This window comes from Gorilla gorilla, chromosome 14, assembly GCF_029281585.2.
Source record: "Gorilla gorilla gorilla isolate KB3781 chromosome 14, NHGRI_mGorGor1-v2.1_pri, whole genome shotgun sequence".
NCBI lineage: Eukaryota > Metazoa > Chordata > Mammalia > Primates > Hominidae > Gorilla > Gorilla gorilla.
The window spans coordinates 35,253,987-35,269,329 of record NC_073238.2 but is presented as its reverse complement, the minus strand read 5'-3'; the positions used below and the strand labels follow the sequence as shown (position 1 = coordinate 35,269,329).

Genomic DNA, 15,343 nt, shown 5'->3' with positions numbered 1-15,343 from the left:
TCCCTGTGCTTTTGGTGGCATGTCTAAGAAATCATTGCCAAACTCAGGATCATGAAGATTTCACCCTATGTTTTCTTCTAGGAGCTCTGCAGTTTTAGCTCTATGAAAACAACTATTTAGGTTCAAACCAAGCCTACCACCCACACACCCACTAACTTCCATGCCTTATCCGCTGTCCCATCACCCCAGCTGGTAGCCAGTCATGTTGGCCTTGTTTCCTCCTGATTCTAAGTGTAAACAATAAAGAAGTCCCCTAGGTTTTGTCTTCACAGTAGACACATCTCTACAACAAGTGCATTTACTGAACGTCCAGATGGCTGGTTTGTGCAGTTGAGCATGTAAGGTCACATGGGGTCAGTCAGCTTTATTCTTCCCTATGAAGTTTTTCCCGTTTGTTTTTCAAAACCCCAGTTGGCCGTTTTTGGACCACAATAAGTATCTGAATGAGCGCCATGATGGTTTGCAGAAAGCCATTGCCATAGCTAAAGAAATAACTTTAGCTGATCATCTGAGGTCAGGAGTTCAGGACTAGCCTGGCCAACGTGGTGAAACCCTGTCTCTACTAAAAATACAAAAATCAGCCGGGTGTGGTGGCGGGCGCCTGTAATCCCAGCTACTCGGGAGGCTGAGGCAGGAGAATCACTTGAACTCAGGAGGCGGAGGTTGCAGTGAGCCAAGATCGCGCCACTGCACTCCAAACTGGGCGACACAGCGAGACTCCATCTCAAAAAAATAAAAAGAAAGAAAGAACTTGTAGACCATCATCCTCTTCATTTTTGTGGAAAGCACAAAATTCTTTGGCTAAACAGTATTTCTGATAGAAGAAAATCAGTATCTTTTTGTCTGTATTTGACTGGTCATCCTGGCCTCAGGCTGTGAGCCATCGACTGAAATGACACTGGCTTTTTATGGCTGCTGAGATCAACAACTGCTGCTTGTGTCTATTCTAACTCCTCTCCTATTGTGAAACTAAACATATTTGAAAGTCACGTCATCACATGCTGTCCCAGAACTGCCCAAGATGTGAGGAGAAACTAACCTGTTGGCTCTGTTGTTTCCTCAGGTGATCAACTGGGAGAACACGCTCCACATTCCAGCCCAGGTGAAGCTGAGCCCTGAGGCCAGAGACCTCATCACGAAGCTGTGCTGCTCCGCAGACCACCGCCTGGGACGGAATGGGGCCGATGACCTGAAGGCTCACCCCTTCTTCAGCGCCATTGACTTCTCCAGTGACATCCGGAAGCAGCCAGCCCCCTACGTTCCCACCATCAGCCACCCCATGGACACCTCGAATTTCGACCCCGTAGATGAAGAAAGCCCGTGGAACGATGCCAGCGAAGGTAGCACCAAGGCCTGGGACACACTCACCTCGCCCAATAACAAGCATCCTGAGCACGCATTTTACGAATTCACCTTCCGAAGGTTCTTTGATGACAATGGCTACCCCTTTCGATGCCCAAAGCCTTCAGGAGCAGAAGCTTCACAGGCTGAGAACTCAGATTTAGAAAGCTCTGATCTGGTGGATCAGACTGAAGGCTGCCAGCCTGTGTACGTGTAGATGGGGGCCAGGCACCCCCACCACTCGCTGCCTCCCAGGTCAGGGTCCCGGAGCCGGTGCCCTCACAGGGCCAATAGGGAAGCCGAGGGCTGTTTTGTTTTAAATTAGTCCGTCGATTACTTCACTTGAAATTCTGCTCTTCACCAAGAAAACCCAAACAGGACACTTTTGAAAACAGGACTCAGCATCGCTTTCAATAGGCTTTTCAGGACCTTCACTGCATTAAAACAATATTTTTGAAAATTTAGTACAGTTTAGAAAGAGCACTTATTTTGTTTATATCCATTTTTTCTTACTAAATTATAGGGATTAACTTTGACAAATCATGCTGCTGTTATTTTCTACATTTGTATTTTATCCATAGCACTTATTCACGTTTAGGAAAAGACATAAAAACTGAAGAACATTTGATGAGAAATCTCTGTGCAATAATGTAAAAAAAAAAAAAAGATAACACTCTGCTCAATGTCACGGAGACCATTTTATCCACACAATGGTTTTTGTTTTTTATTTTTTCCCACATTTCAAAATTGTGATATAATGATATAATGTTAAAAGCTGCTTTTTTTGGCTTTTTGCATATCTAGTATAATAGGAAGTGTGAGCAAGGTGATGATGTGGCTGTGATTTCCGACGTCTGGTGTGTGGAGAGTACTGCATGAGCAGAGTTCTTCTATTATAAAATTACCATATCTTGCCATTCACAGCAGGTCCTGTGAATACGTTTTTACTGAGTGTCTTTAAATGAGGTGTTCTAGACAGTGTGCTGATAATGTATTGTGCGGGTGACCTCTTCGCTATGATTGTATCTCTTACTGTTTTGTTAAAGAAATGCAGATGTGTAACTGAGAAGTGATTTGTGTGTGTGTCTTGGTTGTGATTGGATTCTTTGGTGGGGGGGGAACTGAAACATTTGTCATATACTGAACTTACGTACATTAAAAGGGATTAATACAGCGATGCCAAAAAGTTTAATCACGGACACACGTCCGTTTCTGTAGTCCGTATGCTCTTTCATTCTTGGTAGAGCTGGTATGTGGAATGCCATACCTCTGACCCTACTACTTACCTTTTTACTGACAGACTGCCCACACTGAAAGCTTCAGTGAATGTTCTTAGTCCTGTTTTCTTCTTTTACTGTCAGGAAACTGAGTGATCTAATGGTTCTCTCCCCTTTTTTTTTTTTTGTTCTTTTAGTGTACTTTGAAGTGTCAAATCTTAACTTGGTTTAAACAATACATATTCCTAACCTTTGTAAAAAAGCAAAGATTCTTCAAAATGACATTGAAATAAAAAGTAAGCCATACGTATTTTCTTAGAAGTATAGATGTATGTGCGTGTACACACACACACACACACAGATAAACACAATATTCCTTATTTCAAATTAGTATGATTCCTATTTAAAGTGATTTATATTTGAGTAAAAAGTTCAATTCTTTTTTGCTTTTTAAAAAATCTGATGCTTCATAATTTTCATTATATTATTCCACATATTTTTCCTTGAAGTTCTTAGCATAATGTATCCATTACTTAGTATATATCTAGGCAACAACACTTAGAAGTTTATCAGTGTTTAAACTAAAAAAAATAAAGATTCCTGTGTACTGGTTTACATTTGTGTGAGTGGCATACTCTGAAGTCTGCTGTGCCTGTCGTCGTGACTGTCAGTATTCTCGCTATTTTATAGTCGTGCCATGTTGTTACTCACAGCGCTCTGACATACTTTCATGTGGTAGGTTCTTTCTCAGGAACTCAGTTTAACTATTATTTATTGATATATCATTGCCTTTGAAAAGCTTCTACTGGCACAATTTATTATTAAAATTTTGAATCCAAATCCCGTAGTTGGTGTCATGTCTTACTGGAGTTTGTAAGTCCTTGCCTCTCTCAGCATGTTGTAACTCCCCCCTGCTTCCCCTGTGACACATGAGCCAGGGTTGCACAGCACAGACAGGGCTGTCTCAGGAATGTCTTGGGGTGTGGAAAAGCAGGCTTTCCAGGTAGACACATGAAGTCCAAATCAGGCTGTGGTTCTGTGACCAACTTGCGTAAAATGGGAACAAAATATGCCTCATTAGGATTACTGAGTGGCTTAAGTGGGATGTCAAATAAATATGGTGGGTGATCAAGTAAATCATGAATAAGAGCCAATTCCCTAGCATAATATGTTAAACTGAGAGGACAGTTATAGCTCCTGACCTTGCATTTTAAATTGTTGATGAGGCCTGGTGCAGTGGCTCACACCTGTAATCCCAGCACTTTGGGAAGCTGAGGCTGGCGGATCACCTGAGGTCAGGAATTCAAGACCAACCTAGCCGACATGGCGAAACCCTGTCTCTACTAAATAACTAAATATACAAAAATTAGCTGGGTGGGGTGGTGGGTACCTGTAATCCCAGCTACTTGGGTGGCCGAGGCAGGGAGAATTGCTTGAACTTGGGAGGCAGAGGTTGCAGTGAGCTGAGATTGCACCACTGCACCCCAGCCTGGGCCACAGAGCAAGACTCCATCTTAAAAAAATAGACTGGGTGCAGTGGCTCATGCCTGTAATCCCAGCACTTTCAGAGACCAAGGCGGGTGGATCATCTGAGGTCAGGAGTTCGAGACCAGCCTGACCAACATGGTGAAACTGTCTCTACTAAAAATACAAAAAATTAGCCGGTTGTGGGTGGTGTACGCCTGTAGTCCCAGCTACTTGGGAGGCTGAGGCAGGAGAATCACTTGAACCCAGGAGGTGGAGGTTACAGTGAGCTGAGATCATGCCACTGCACTCCAGCCTGGGCAAGAAGAGACAAACTCTGTCTCAAAGAAGATAGATAGATAAATGATAAAGATTGATGGTATTAGAAATCTGGAAAATATAAGAGTTTGTATACTTTAAATAGGTACAGTCACATGGTTTAGAAATCAAAACATACTGGCCGGGCACGGTGGCTCACACCTGTAATCCCAGCACTTTGGGAGGCCAAAGTGGGCAGATCACCTGAAGTCAGGAGTTTGAGATCAGCCTGGCCAAAATGGTGAAACCTCGTGTCTACTAAAAATACAAAAATTAGCTGCACATGGTGGTGTGCACCTGTAATCCCAGCTACTTAGGAGGCTGAGGCAGGAAAATCGCTTGAACCCGGGCGGCAGAGGTTGCAGTGAGCTGAGATTGTGCCACTGCATTCCAGCCTGGGAGACAGCAAGACTCTGTCTCAAAAAAAAAAAAAAAAAAAAAAAAAAAATCAAAACATGTAAAAGTGATATACAAAAAAAGTCTCCTTCACTTCCAGTCATTCAATTCACCTCCCCACAGACAACAAATGACATTATTAACAATATACTGGGCATTCTTAGAGGAATGAAAGTTTATGTACAAGGAAAAATATGTGTACCTTTTGCCTCTTACAGAAATGAGGGAATATTATGCATATTTTTCTGCATTTGTTTTCTTCCTTTGACAATATTTCTTGGCACTCTATATAGCAGCACATAAAGAAATTTATTTTTTTATTCTTACTGCATAGTATTCCATTGTGAGGGTATTATAATCAAACTGGTCCCATATGGCTAGACATTTAGTTGTTTCTGACCTTTTCCTATTATAAACAATGTTAGAATAAATAACCTCTTATAACCATCATTTGTGTACGTGAAAGTAATTATGTGGGACAGATTCCTAGAGGTGCAATTCTTAGGTCAAAAGTAAGGTGTATTTGCAAGGCTTATTGCCACATTTCCATGTGCAGATGTGAGCAGTTTCTCCCCAGCTCCCTCGTGCACACTTTGCTGAATATGCCAAGAAGGCAAGGCCTGACTGCTCTTTATCTGAGCCATTTCTCAGGATTGGATTTGTAGTGAGCAGCTTTAAGGGGTAAGATGATGTCTCTCTCCAAGACAAAGAGCAAGTTTACTTGCTGCTTGATATAAAAAAGATTCTCCAAGCTTAGTATACCTCAGCAGAACCCATCTGGGTCTTCCACATTGCCCCGGTGGGACTTGGGAACAAGGGGAAACTGGTGCAAACATGCTGCTTGCTGTGCTATGAAAAATAAAGTCCTTTGTCTCTGATCCAGGAATCTTTGTCTTAGTCCAGCATCCATTAAAGCAGGGGTCCCCAACACCCAGGCTACTGACTGGTACCAGTCCATGGCCTGTTAGGAACAGGGCTGCACAGCAAGAGGTGAGTGGTGGGTGAGTGAGCACGACTGCCTGAGTTCTACCTCCTGTTAGATCAGCAGTGCATTAGGTTGTCATAGAAGCACAAACCCTATTGTGAACTGCACATATGAGGGATCTAGGTTGTGCACTCATGAGAATCTAATGCCTGATGATCTGAGGTGGAAGACTTTCATCCTGAAACCATCCCTTCCCCATCCATGGAAAAATTGTCTTCCACAAAACTGGTCCCTGGTGCCAAAAAGGTTGGGGACCACTCCATTAAAGAACAGGCTAACTTATTGCCTTGTAAAAGTAGGGAAGGCCAGGCACCATGTGTCATGCCTGTAATCCCAGCACTTTGTGGGGCTGAGGCAGGCGGATCGCCTGAACCCAGGTGTTTGAGACCAGTCTGGGCAATATGGGGAAACCCTGTCTCTACTAAAAATACAAAAATTAGGCCACGTGTGTTGGCTCACACCTGTAATCCCAGCATTTTGGGAGGCCAAGGCAGGTGGATTGCCTAAGGTCAGGAGCTCAAGACCAGACTGGCCAATATGGTGAAACCCAGTCTCTACTAAAATACAAAAATTAGCTGGGTGTGGTGGCACACACCTGTAGTCTCAGCTACTCGGGAGGCTGAGGCAGGAGAATTGCTTGAACCCGGGAGGCAGAGGTTGCAGTGAGCCGAAATCGTGCCATTGCACTCCAGCCTGGGCTACAGAGTGAGACTTTGTCTAAAAAAAAAAAAAAAATTAGCATAATAAAAAAATCTTTGATATTAAGTCAATATTTGTAAGTAGTACTATGCCGGTTTTTTGTTTTTTGTTTTTTGTTTTTGACAGGTTCTTGCTCTGTCACCCAGGCTGCAATGCAGTAGCATGAACATGGCTCAGTGCAGCCTTGACCTCCTGGACTCAAGTGATCCTCCCACCTCAGCCTCTCAAGTAGCTGGGTAGCTGGGACTACAGGTGTGCACCGCCATATTTTTTTTTTTTTTTTTTTTGTGGATACAGGGACTCCTTATGTTGCCCAGGCTGGTCTTGAACTCCTGGGCTCAAGTGATCCTTATGCTGATATTATTAATCCTGTTAAATCTTTTTCCATCAGTAAAAAAAGCTTTTCCTTTGTAAGAGAATTTTCCATTTCCAACAGAAGCCTACACTGAGTGGACAAAATGAGCTTATTCACCTTAGAAAAGAAGAAAAATCTTATTGGACACTGGGATGAAATGCATATGGGTCATTGTGAGTTTTTTCCTAAGTTCACATCAGATGAGTCATGTGCCAATGTAACAAAGCTTGAGGGAGGCACCTCCCATATGAGTGTGAAAACCCAATGGTCATGCTTAAAAAGTACAAAATGATTGGAGGCTACTGTCACAGAGTGAAAACCACTCGAATGGCAGTGTTGTTCTTTTTCAGTTCACATCAGACACATAATTTTTTTGTTTTGACTATCAAACATTTAAGAAAACTCAAGAGAAGGAAGGTCTGTCATATTAACTGATATTTTTGCTTAGCATGTTCTTTCTTTTCTTCCTGATGTGCTAAGGCTTTTTCTTTTTATCTTTTTCTTTCTTTTTGGAGAACCTCCTTTGGCCGTTCTTTTAAGGGAGGTCTATTGGTGACATTCTCTTAGGTTTCCTTCACCTGAAAATGTCTTCATGTCCCCTCCCTTCCTGAAGGGTATTTCCACTGGCTACAGGATTCTAGATTGATAGTTTTCTTTCAGCACTTGAAAAATGCTGTGCCACTTCCTCCTGCTCTCCGAGGTTTCTCAAGAGAATCTGTAGTCATTCTAATGATTTTCCCCTATGGATAGATAAGGTGTTTTCTCTGGCTGCTTTCAAGCTTTTCTCTTTGCATACTTTTCAGAAGTTTAATTAGGAGATTCTTGGCTTAGATTTATTTGGGTTTTTACTGTTTGTGGTTCACTCAGCTTCTTGAATCTGTAGGTTTATTCTTATGGCCAAATTTGGGATTTGGGGAGTTTTCAGGCATTATTTCCAGAGCTTTTTCATTCACACCTCTCCTTTCGAACTCTACTTCTATGACTCTACTGATACAAATACTGGGTCTTTTGTTATAATTCTTATGCTTCGGCTCTCCCACCTCCACATCCCCCTCCATTTTTCTCTGTAAAAATGGATACATCTGTTTACATTGGATAATTTCTATTGTTCTAGCTTCCAGTTCACTAATTCTTTCCTCGGACCCTTTTATTCTGCTCTTGAACCCATTCACTGAGTTTTCATTTCAGTTACTGTATATTTTAGTTTTTTAGTTTTGTTTTGTTTTGTTTTTTTTTTTGAGATGGAGTTTCCCTCTTGTTGCCCAGGCTGGAATGCAAGGTGCAATCTCAGCTCACCGCAACCTCCACCTCCTGGGTTCAAGTTTTTCTCCTGTCTCAGCCTCCCAAGTAGCTGGGACTACAGGCACATGCCACCACACTGGCTAATTTTTTTTATTTTTAGTAGAGTTGGGGTTTCATCATGTTGGATCAGGCTGGTCTCGAACTCCTGACCTCAGGTGATCCGCCCACCTCAGCCTCCCAAAGTGCTGGGATTACAGGCATGAGCCACCATGCCCGGCAATCTTTTAGTTCTAAAGTTTCCATTTTTGGAGCCGAGCGTGGTGGCTCATGCCAGTAATCCCAGTACTTTGGGAGGCTGAGGCGGGCAGATTACTTGAGGTCAAGAATTCAAGACCAGCCTGGCCAACATGATGAAACTCCATCTCTACCAAAAATACAAAACATTTGCCAGGCATGGTGGTGCGCGCCTGTAATCCCAGTTACTTGGGAGGCTGAGGCACAAGAATTGCTTGACCCAGGAGGCAGAGGGTGCATTGAGCCAAGATGGCATCACTGCACTACAGCCTAGGCGATAGAGTAAGCCTCAAAAAAAAAAAAAAAAAAAAAAAAAAGAAGAAGCAGCAGCCAGAATACAGGAGTTGGGGTAGGTGGGAGGAAAAGCAGTCTTAACTGGAGAGCCAGCAAACAAAGAAGATGGCAATAGCATTCTAAAGTACCGGCTTAAATTTTATACCACGGGGTTTTCAAAGGGAAACTTGGTATGGGAAACATGCGGGAATGGTGCAGGGTGCAGGGTCCTGTGTGTCTTGTTCTGGTGGCTATCTTGGGTAATCACCTGTCCAAAGATATGATTGGCGTTATCTTGACTTCAGCCTGGTGATGGTGGACTAATTGTCATGACTCCCCCTAAACGGGAGGATTCTGCAGTGGGGGCTTCATGCCTGGTTTGTTTGAGATTAGCCTCTGGGATTTCTTAAGCAAGAATGTAATTAGATAAGCATTCATTGCCAGAGGGGAGTGTAGAGAGGGAAGGAATGAAGGGGTGAGAGGGGAAGGAAGGAAGACAAAGAAAGTGAGTGATTAAAATATATTTTTAAAACTGAGGTACTTGGTTACGGGGGATCGCTTGAGCCCAGGAGTTCAAGGCTGCAATGAGCTATGATTGCACCACTGTACTCCAGAATGGGCAACAGAGTGAGACCCTTTCTCAAAAAGAGACCCTTTCTTAAAAAAAAAAAAAGTAAAATTTCCATTTATTCCTCCTTCTAGTTTCTGTTTCTTTGCTGGCACTTTTTATCTTTTGTTTCAGGAGTGTTTGTAATTGCTCATTAAAGTCTTTCTGTTATGGCTGACTTTAAATTTTAGATAATTCTAACATCTCTATCATCTCAGTGTTGGCTTCTATTGGGTTTTTTTTTTTTTAACTTAGTTTTGAGATCTTCCTAGTTCTTGGTGTGAAAGATGATTCTTGATGGAAACCTGTATATTTTTGATCTGTTGTTGTAGCTGACTTTTGCTGACATTGCTTTGGCAGGGAAAGTGGACATGCTGTCTCATTATTCCCTAGGAAGGTAAAGTCCCCACTCAGCCTCTTTGGATGTTCAGGGTCAGGGGAGGCTGCTTGTTACTGCTGAGCCAGGGTAGGAGTGCCTGCTTTCCATGCTGTGTTCACCCCATGGGGTGGCCTCATTGCCAGTAGGCAATGGTCAGTGAAGTCCTGACTCTCCTAGGCCCCCTCTGCTGCTGCCCTAGCAGTGAGTGGGAGGGGCATCTCATAACTACCTGGTAGACTAGAAGTCCAGGCTCCCCACAGGGCAGGAAAGGTATCACCAGCCAATGGGGAGGAAAATCCCAGCTCCCTACCAGGAGTTCTTTGACATCACTTAGGCAGGAACATCGGGGTGCTTCATTGTAGCCTTACAAGGATGGAATCCTAGTCCTCACTCAGTCATTGCTGGCACAGGTTGGGTGGAGCCACAGTTTTCTCTGTGGTGATTGCCTGGAGTACAGTAGTAATTGTCCAAGAGCTGCCTGGCTACTCTACCTCTTTCCTCGTCCTTTGGCTAGAGAAAGTCCTTCATGGGGACATTTTTGTCTGCTTGTTGCTATCTCTGATTTTCCAGTTTCTCTATTCGAAGTCTGAGATATTGAAGTAAAAAGAAATTACACGGTGGAGAGTGTTCTAGAAGGAAAACTCTCCACCATGTACTTCCTTAGCTACTGAAGTTCCTAAATGGTCTGCCTTCTCTCCACCTTTCAGTGAGAGGTTTGTCTTATATGTAATATCCAGGAGTTTTAGTTGTACTTAGCAAGAGAAATAAGGAGCAGTACATGCACTCCATTTTCCTGGAAGTGGAAGTGGGTCTCAATTTCAATTTCAATGGCAACTATTAATAATTAAAATTCAAAATTCAGGCCAGGCTTGGTGGCTCACGCCTGTAATTCCAGCACTATGGGAGACCAAGGTGGGTGGATCACTTGTGGTCAGGAGTTTGAGACCAGCCTGGTCAACATGGTGAAACCCCATCTCTACTAAAAATACAAAAATTAGCCAGGTATGGTGACGCATGCCTGTGATCCCAGCTACTCAGGAGGCTGAGGTAGCAGAATCGCTTGAACCCAGGAGGCAGAGGTTGCAGTGAGCCGAGATCACCCTCCAGCCTGGGCAACGAGCCAGACTCCATCTCAAAATAAATAAATAAATAAAATAAAGGCCAGGCATGGTGGCTTACACCTGTAATCCCAGCACTTTGGGAGGCCAAGGCAGGTGGATCACGAGGTCAGGAGTTAGAGACCTGCCTGGCCAACATGGTGAAACCCCGTCTCTACTAAAAAATACAAAAATTAGCCAGGCGTGGTGGCACTCCAGCCTGTAGTCCCAGCTACTTGGGAGGCTGAGGCAGGAGAATTGCTGGAACGCAGGTGGCAAAGGTTGCATGAGCCGAGATCACGCCACTGCACTCCAGCCTGGGTGACCGAGTGAGACTCTGTCTTGAAAAAATTAATTAATTAATTAATTTAATTTAATTCAAAATTCAATTCTTCAGTCACGCCAGCCACATTTTACATGCTCAGTGGCTACATGTGGTAATGGCTACCATATGGGATAGCACAGGTATGGGAGGGTAATTGTCAAGTTTTGCATGAATCCTTGCACTGACAAACATCTTGCTGAATTCTGGGACTCATGTAAGTAGTCTTCATCTCTCCCTTATGTGTCATGTTACGCTTGGGCAATGGAGAGAACACTGCATTCCTTAGGGATCAGAGTCGGCAATACCTAGGGTGTGTCAAGCACTGCTGGCTCAGCAGCCTCACTGCTGTAGTCCTTTCCTGCCTCACTGCTCTGACTATATGGTACCTACTAGAACCACCTGTTTCTGATTGTCTCTTTAGGCTGGTGACTAACGCCTCCAAAAAGATTGTCTCAGTCTGTTTCGCACTGCTATAACAAAATACCACAGACAGGTCAGTTATAATGAACAGAAACTTATTTTCTCATAGTTCTGGAGGTTGAGAAGTCCAAGATCAAGGTGCCAGCATCTTGTGAGGGCTTTGTTGCTGCATCCTCCCATGGTGGAAGGCAGAAGGGCAAAGGGGCCAAAGGAGACTGAACTTGCCCTTTCATAAGAGCATTAATCTCACCCATGAGAAAGGCACCTTCATGGCCTAATCACCTCCCAAAGGTCCCACCTCCTAAAACTGTTACAATGGCAGTTACATTTCAATGTAAGTTTTGGAGGGGATGAACATTCAAACAAGAGTCATGACTGCTTATAGATTTAACAAGAATAGCAGATAGTGGTATGCCTGCCACAATGCCTCCTCTCTATTAAGACAGCAGCACTCAATCAAGGCACACATTCTGGCTGAACCCAGATTCAGCCTCAAAATCTAACTCAGCACATCAAGCAGTTCTTCTCAATTGATCAAGCTGAGCATTTGAGATAAAACCTACTTGCTACTCCTGGCATAATCATGCCAACTTGTTAACTTTCTCTCTTCCTCCTGTAACCCTATTATCTCCCATTTCCTGTGAAAGCCTCAACTTCTTTTCACTTTCCCCGACTCCTACACCAATATGATCGAAGGTACCCATATTTGTCCTGTCCCTTAGTTCTCACTGATGCCTTTGTCCCCTTTGTTTTTAAATTCCTGAAGCAGAACCATATAAGAGAAAAAGTCCTGGATGAGGAATCCAGGGCCTTGATTCTAAGCCCCACTTTGCACAGGTTGAGTGCCCCTTATCCAAAATGCCTGAGACCAGGCCAGGCGTGGTGGTTCATGCCTCCCAAAGTGCTGGGGAGGCCAAGGCAGGCAGATCATTTGAGATCAGGAGTTCAACACCAGCGTGGTCAACATGGTGAAACCCCATCTCTACTAAAAACAGAAAAAAAATGAACCGGGCATGGTGGTGTGCGCCTGTAATCCGAGCTACTCAGGAGACTGAGGCACGAGAATTGCTTGAACCCAGGAGGCTGAGGTTGCAATGAGCCAAGATGGCGCCACTGCACTCCAGCCTGGGTGACAGAGTGAGACCCTGCCTCAAAAAAAAAAGAAAAAGAAAAAGAAAAAGAAAAAAAAAGGCGGAACCAGGAGTGTTTTGGATTTGGGCTTTTTCCCCCCAATTTTAGAATATTTGCATTATACTTGTTGAGCATCCCTAATCCAAAAATCCAAAATCCACAATGCTTCAACGCTCATTTCTTTTGAGCATCATGCCTGTGCTCAAAAAGTTTCAGATTTTTGGAGCATTTCAAATTTCAGATTTTCGGATTTGGGATACTCAACCCATGTAACTTTGGGTAAGTTCAAACTCATGTTGGATTTAGTAGCTACAATGGGGGCAGAGGGAATCTGAATAGGTTAATCTTCAGAGTTGGTGGTTTCTAAGAACTTGGGGGATGCTGGGGTTGAGCTGTGCTCTTATTCTATTAATACATAGATTTTCCCGGGGGGAAAAAGCATTCCGCTAACAAAACAAGTTTGAAAACCATGGTTTTGATGATTGGTATGTCTTTTTTGTTTAAAATTTTTTTAATTTTATAAACATAATAAATATACAGTTTTTTCAAGTTAGATTACTAAAAAAAAGTAGTCTCTGTGCATCCCTTGCCATTTCCTGCTCTGCAAACACAAACACTCTCATCTCTTCAGAGTTATTTCTTCTGGCATCTTCACTACAGGCATTTATTGATATTTCTTGATTTACTTATTTTAAATATTTTATATTATCTTCATATTGTGGTCATTCTCTTTTTTTTTTTTTTTTATTAGATGGAGTCTCGCTCTGTCACCCAGGAGTGCAGTGGCACGATCTCAGCTCACTGCAAGCTCCGCATCCCGGGTTCGCACCATTGTCCTGCCTCAGCCTCCCGAGTAGCTGGGACTACAGGCACCCACCACCACGCCCGGCTAATTTTTTGTATTTTTAGTAGAGATGGGGTTTCACCGTGTTAGCCAGGATGGTCTCGATCTTCTGACCTCATGATCCGCCTGCCTCGGCCTCCCAAAGTGCTGGGATTACAGGCGTGAGCCACCGCGCCCAGCCTGTGTTCATTCTCTTATATTCCCTGCCCCAAGTTCATTTCCCTATGTAGTTCTATCACAATTTTTAGTTAAGTCAGTTGTCAATGTAAATATTATTGACTATGCTGAAGTACTCTTTGAGCCAAATCATAGATTGTGATTATAGTTTCTCATTTGTACAAAATTTGTTTCCTCTTGGACTTTTTACCTTATTTCTTTTATCTTTATTTTTTTGAGGTGGTGTGTCTTGCTCTGTTGCCCAGGCTGGAGTGCAATGGCACAATCTCAGCTCACCACAACCTCCGCTTCCCAGGTTCAAGGGATCCTCCTGCCTCAGACTCCCAAGTAGCTCGGATTACAGGCGCCCACCACCACGCCTAGCTAATTTTTTAATATTTTTTAGTAGAGACAGTGTTTCTCCATGTTTGTCAGGCTGGTCTCAAGCTCCTGACCTCAGATAATCCACCTGCCTCAGCCTCCCAAAGTGCTGGGATTACAGGTGTGAGCCACTGCGCACGGCCTCCCTTATTTCTTTCATTTGCTTTGTTTTCTTTTTTTTTTTTTAGAAACTGATGTTTACTTTCCATCAACCATTTTTCCATGCTGCTTAAGAGCCTATGCAAGAACAGCTTAAGACCAGTCAGTGGTTGCTCCTACCCATTCAGTGGCCTGAACAGTGGGAGCTGCAGACCAGTCTTCCGTGGCAGGCTGAACGCTCCAGTCTTCAGTAGGGAACTGCTGAGTAGCACAGAGGGCACCTGTATACCTTCAGACCAGTCTGCAACCTCAGGCTGAGTAGCAGTGAACTCAGGAGCTGGAGCCTTCCATTCACCCTGAAATTCCTCCTTGGTCACCGCCTTTTCAGCAGCAGCCTGCTCTTCTTTTTCAATCTCTTCAGGATCTCTGTAGAAGTAGAGATCAGGCATGACCTCCCATGGGTGTTCACGAGAAATGGTGCCACGCATGCGCAGAACTTCCCGAGCCAGCATCCACCACATCAAACCCACTGAGTGAGCTCCCTTGTTGTTGCATGGGATGGCAATGTCCACATAGCACAGAGGAGAATCTGTTACACAGAGCAATGGTAGGTAGGTTAACATAAGATGCCTCCGTGAGAGGCTGGTGGGTCAGCCCTGGGATCAGTAACCACAAGAAGCCGTGGCTCCTGGAAGGCTGCCTGGATCTGGTTAGTGAAGGTTCCAGGAGTGAAGCGGCCAGCAATTGGAGTGGCTCCAGTGGCCGCAGCAAACTTCAGCACAGCCCTCTGGCCAGTATTCCTGGAGGATATAACACTGACATCAGCAGGGTTTTCAATGGCAACAATAGCATGAGCTGCCAGCAGAAGCTTCTCCCAGGTCTTCTTCAGATTTATGATATAGATGCCATCACTTTTCCTTTTATAGATGTACTGTTCCATCTGGAAGTCAAGATTGGTGCCACCTAAGTGGTTCCTGCTGCAAGGAACTTAAGGACATCCTCCTCCTTCATTTGCAGGACATCAAGGGCTCCGGACATTGTGAAATTTTCCCTTTAAGTTACGACGGGAATCCAGAACAACGCCCTATGGACCCCTCTGTAGGTAGCGCGGAAAAGCGCTTTGTTTTCTTTGAACCTACAGAGGTTTTTTTCTTTCTATTTTCTGCAGTGGATCTGTCAAACACCAGGCTGTTTGTTTCCTGGACAGCAAATGCCGTCCGCCCTCTCCTGCAGTCTGGACTGGCAGCTCTCCAAACCTGACAGACAGCTGTCACCTTGGGAGTTCTCTTTGTCACTTTCCTGTATTGGAGTGCATTTTTG

General features: G+C 43.9%; 1 protein-coding gene, 1 non-coding gene and 1 pseudogene across 6 annotated transcripts in view; 1 reads left to right on the top strand and 2 right to left on the bottom strand.

The window, feature by feature from the left end:
- Positions 1-3,398, top strand: part of LATS2 (large tumor suppressor kinase 2) — an 88,224-nt gene extending 84,826 nt beyond the window's left edge. For all 5 annotated transcript variants that reach the window (XM_031001397.3, XM_055360128.2, XM_031001400.3 and 2 more), the window contains one exon: positions 1,064-3,398. In XM_031001397.3, coding sequence (XP_030857257.2) covers positions 1,064-1,558 — 495 coding nt within the window. In that variant the 3' untranslated portion in view covers positions 1,559-3,398. The remainder of the gene's footprint in view (positions 1-1,063) is intronic.
- Positions 3,399-6,969: 3,571 nt separating this feature from the next.
- Positions 6,970-7,068, bottom strand: LOC115930492 (small nucleolar RNA U13). Its single transcript, XR_004067128.1, has one exon. It is a non-coding gene; the product is annotated as a small nucleolar RNA U13 (small nucleolar RNA).
- A 7,060-nt stretch (positions 7,069-14,128) lies between these two features.
- LOC101152841 (small ribosomal subunit protein uS2-like) lies at positions 14,129-15,121 on the bottom strand (annotated as a pseudogene).
- Positions 15,122-15,343: the final 222 nt, after the last annotated feature.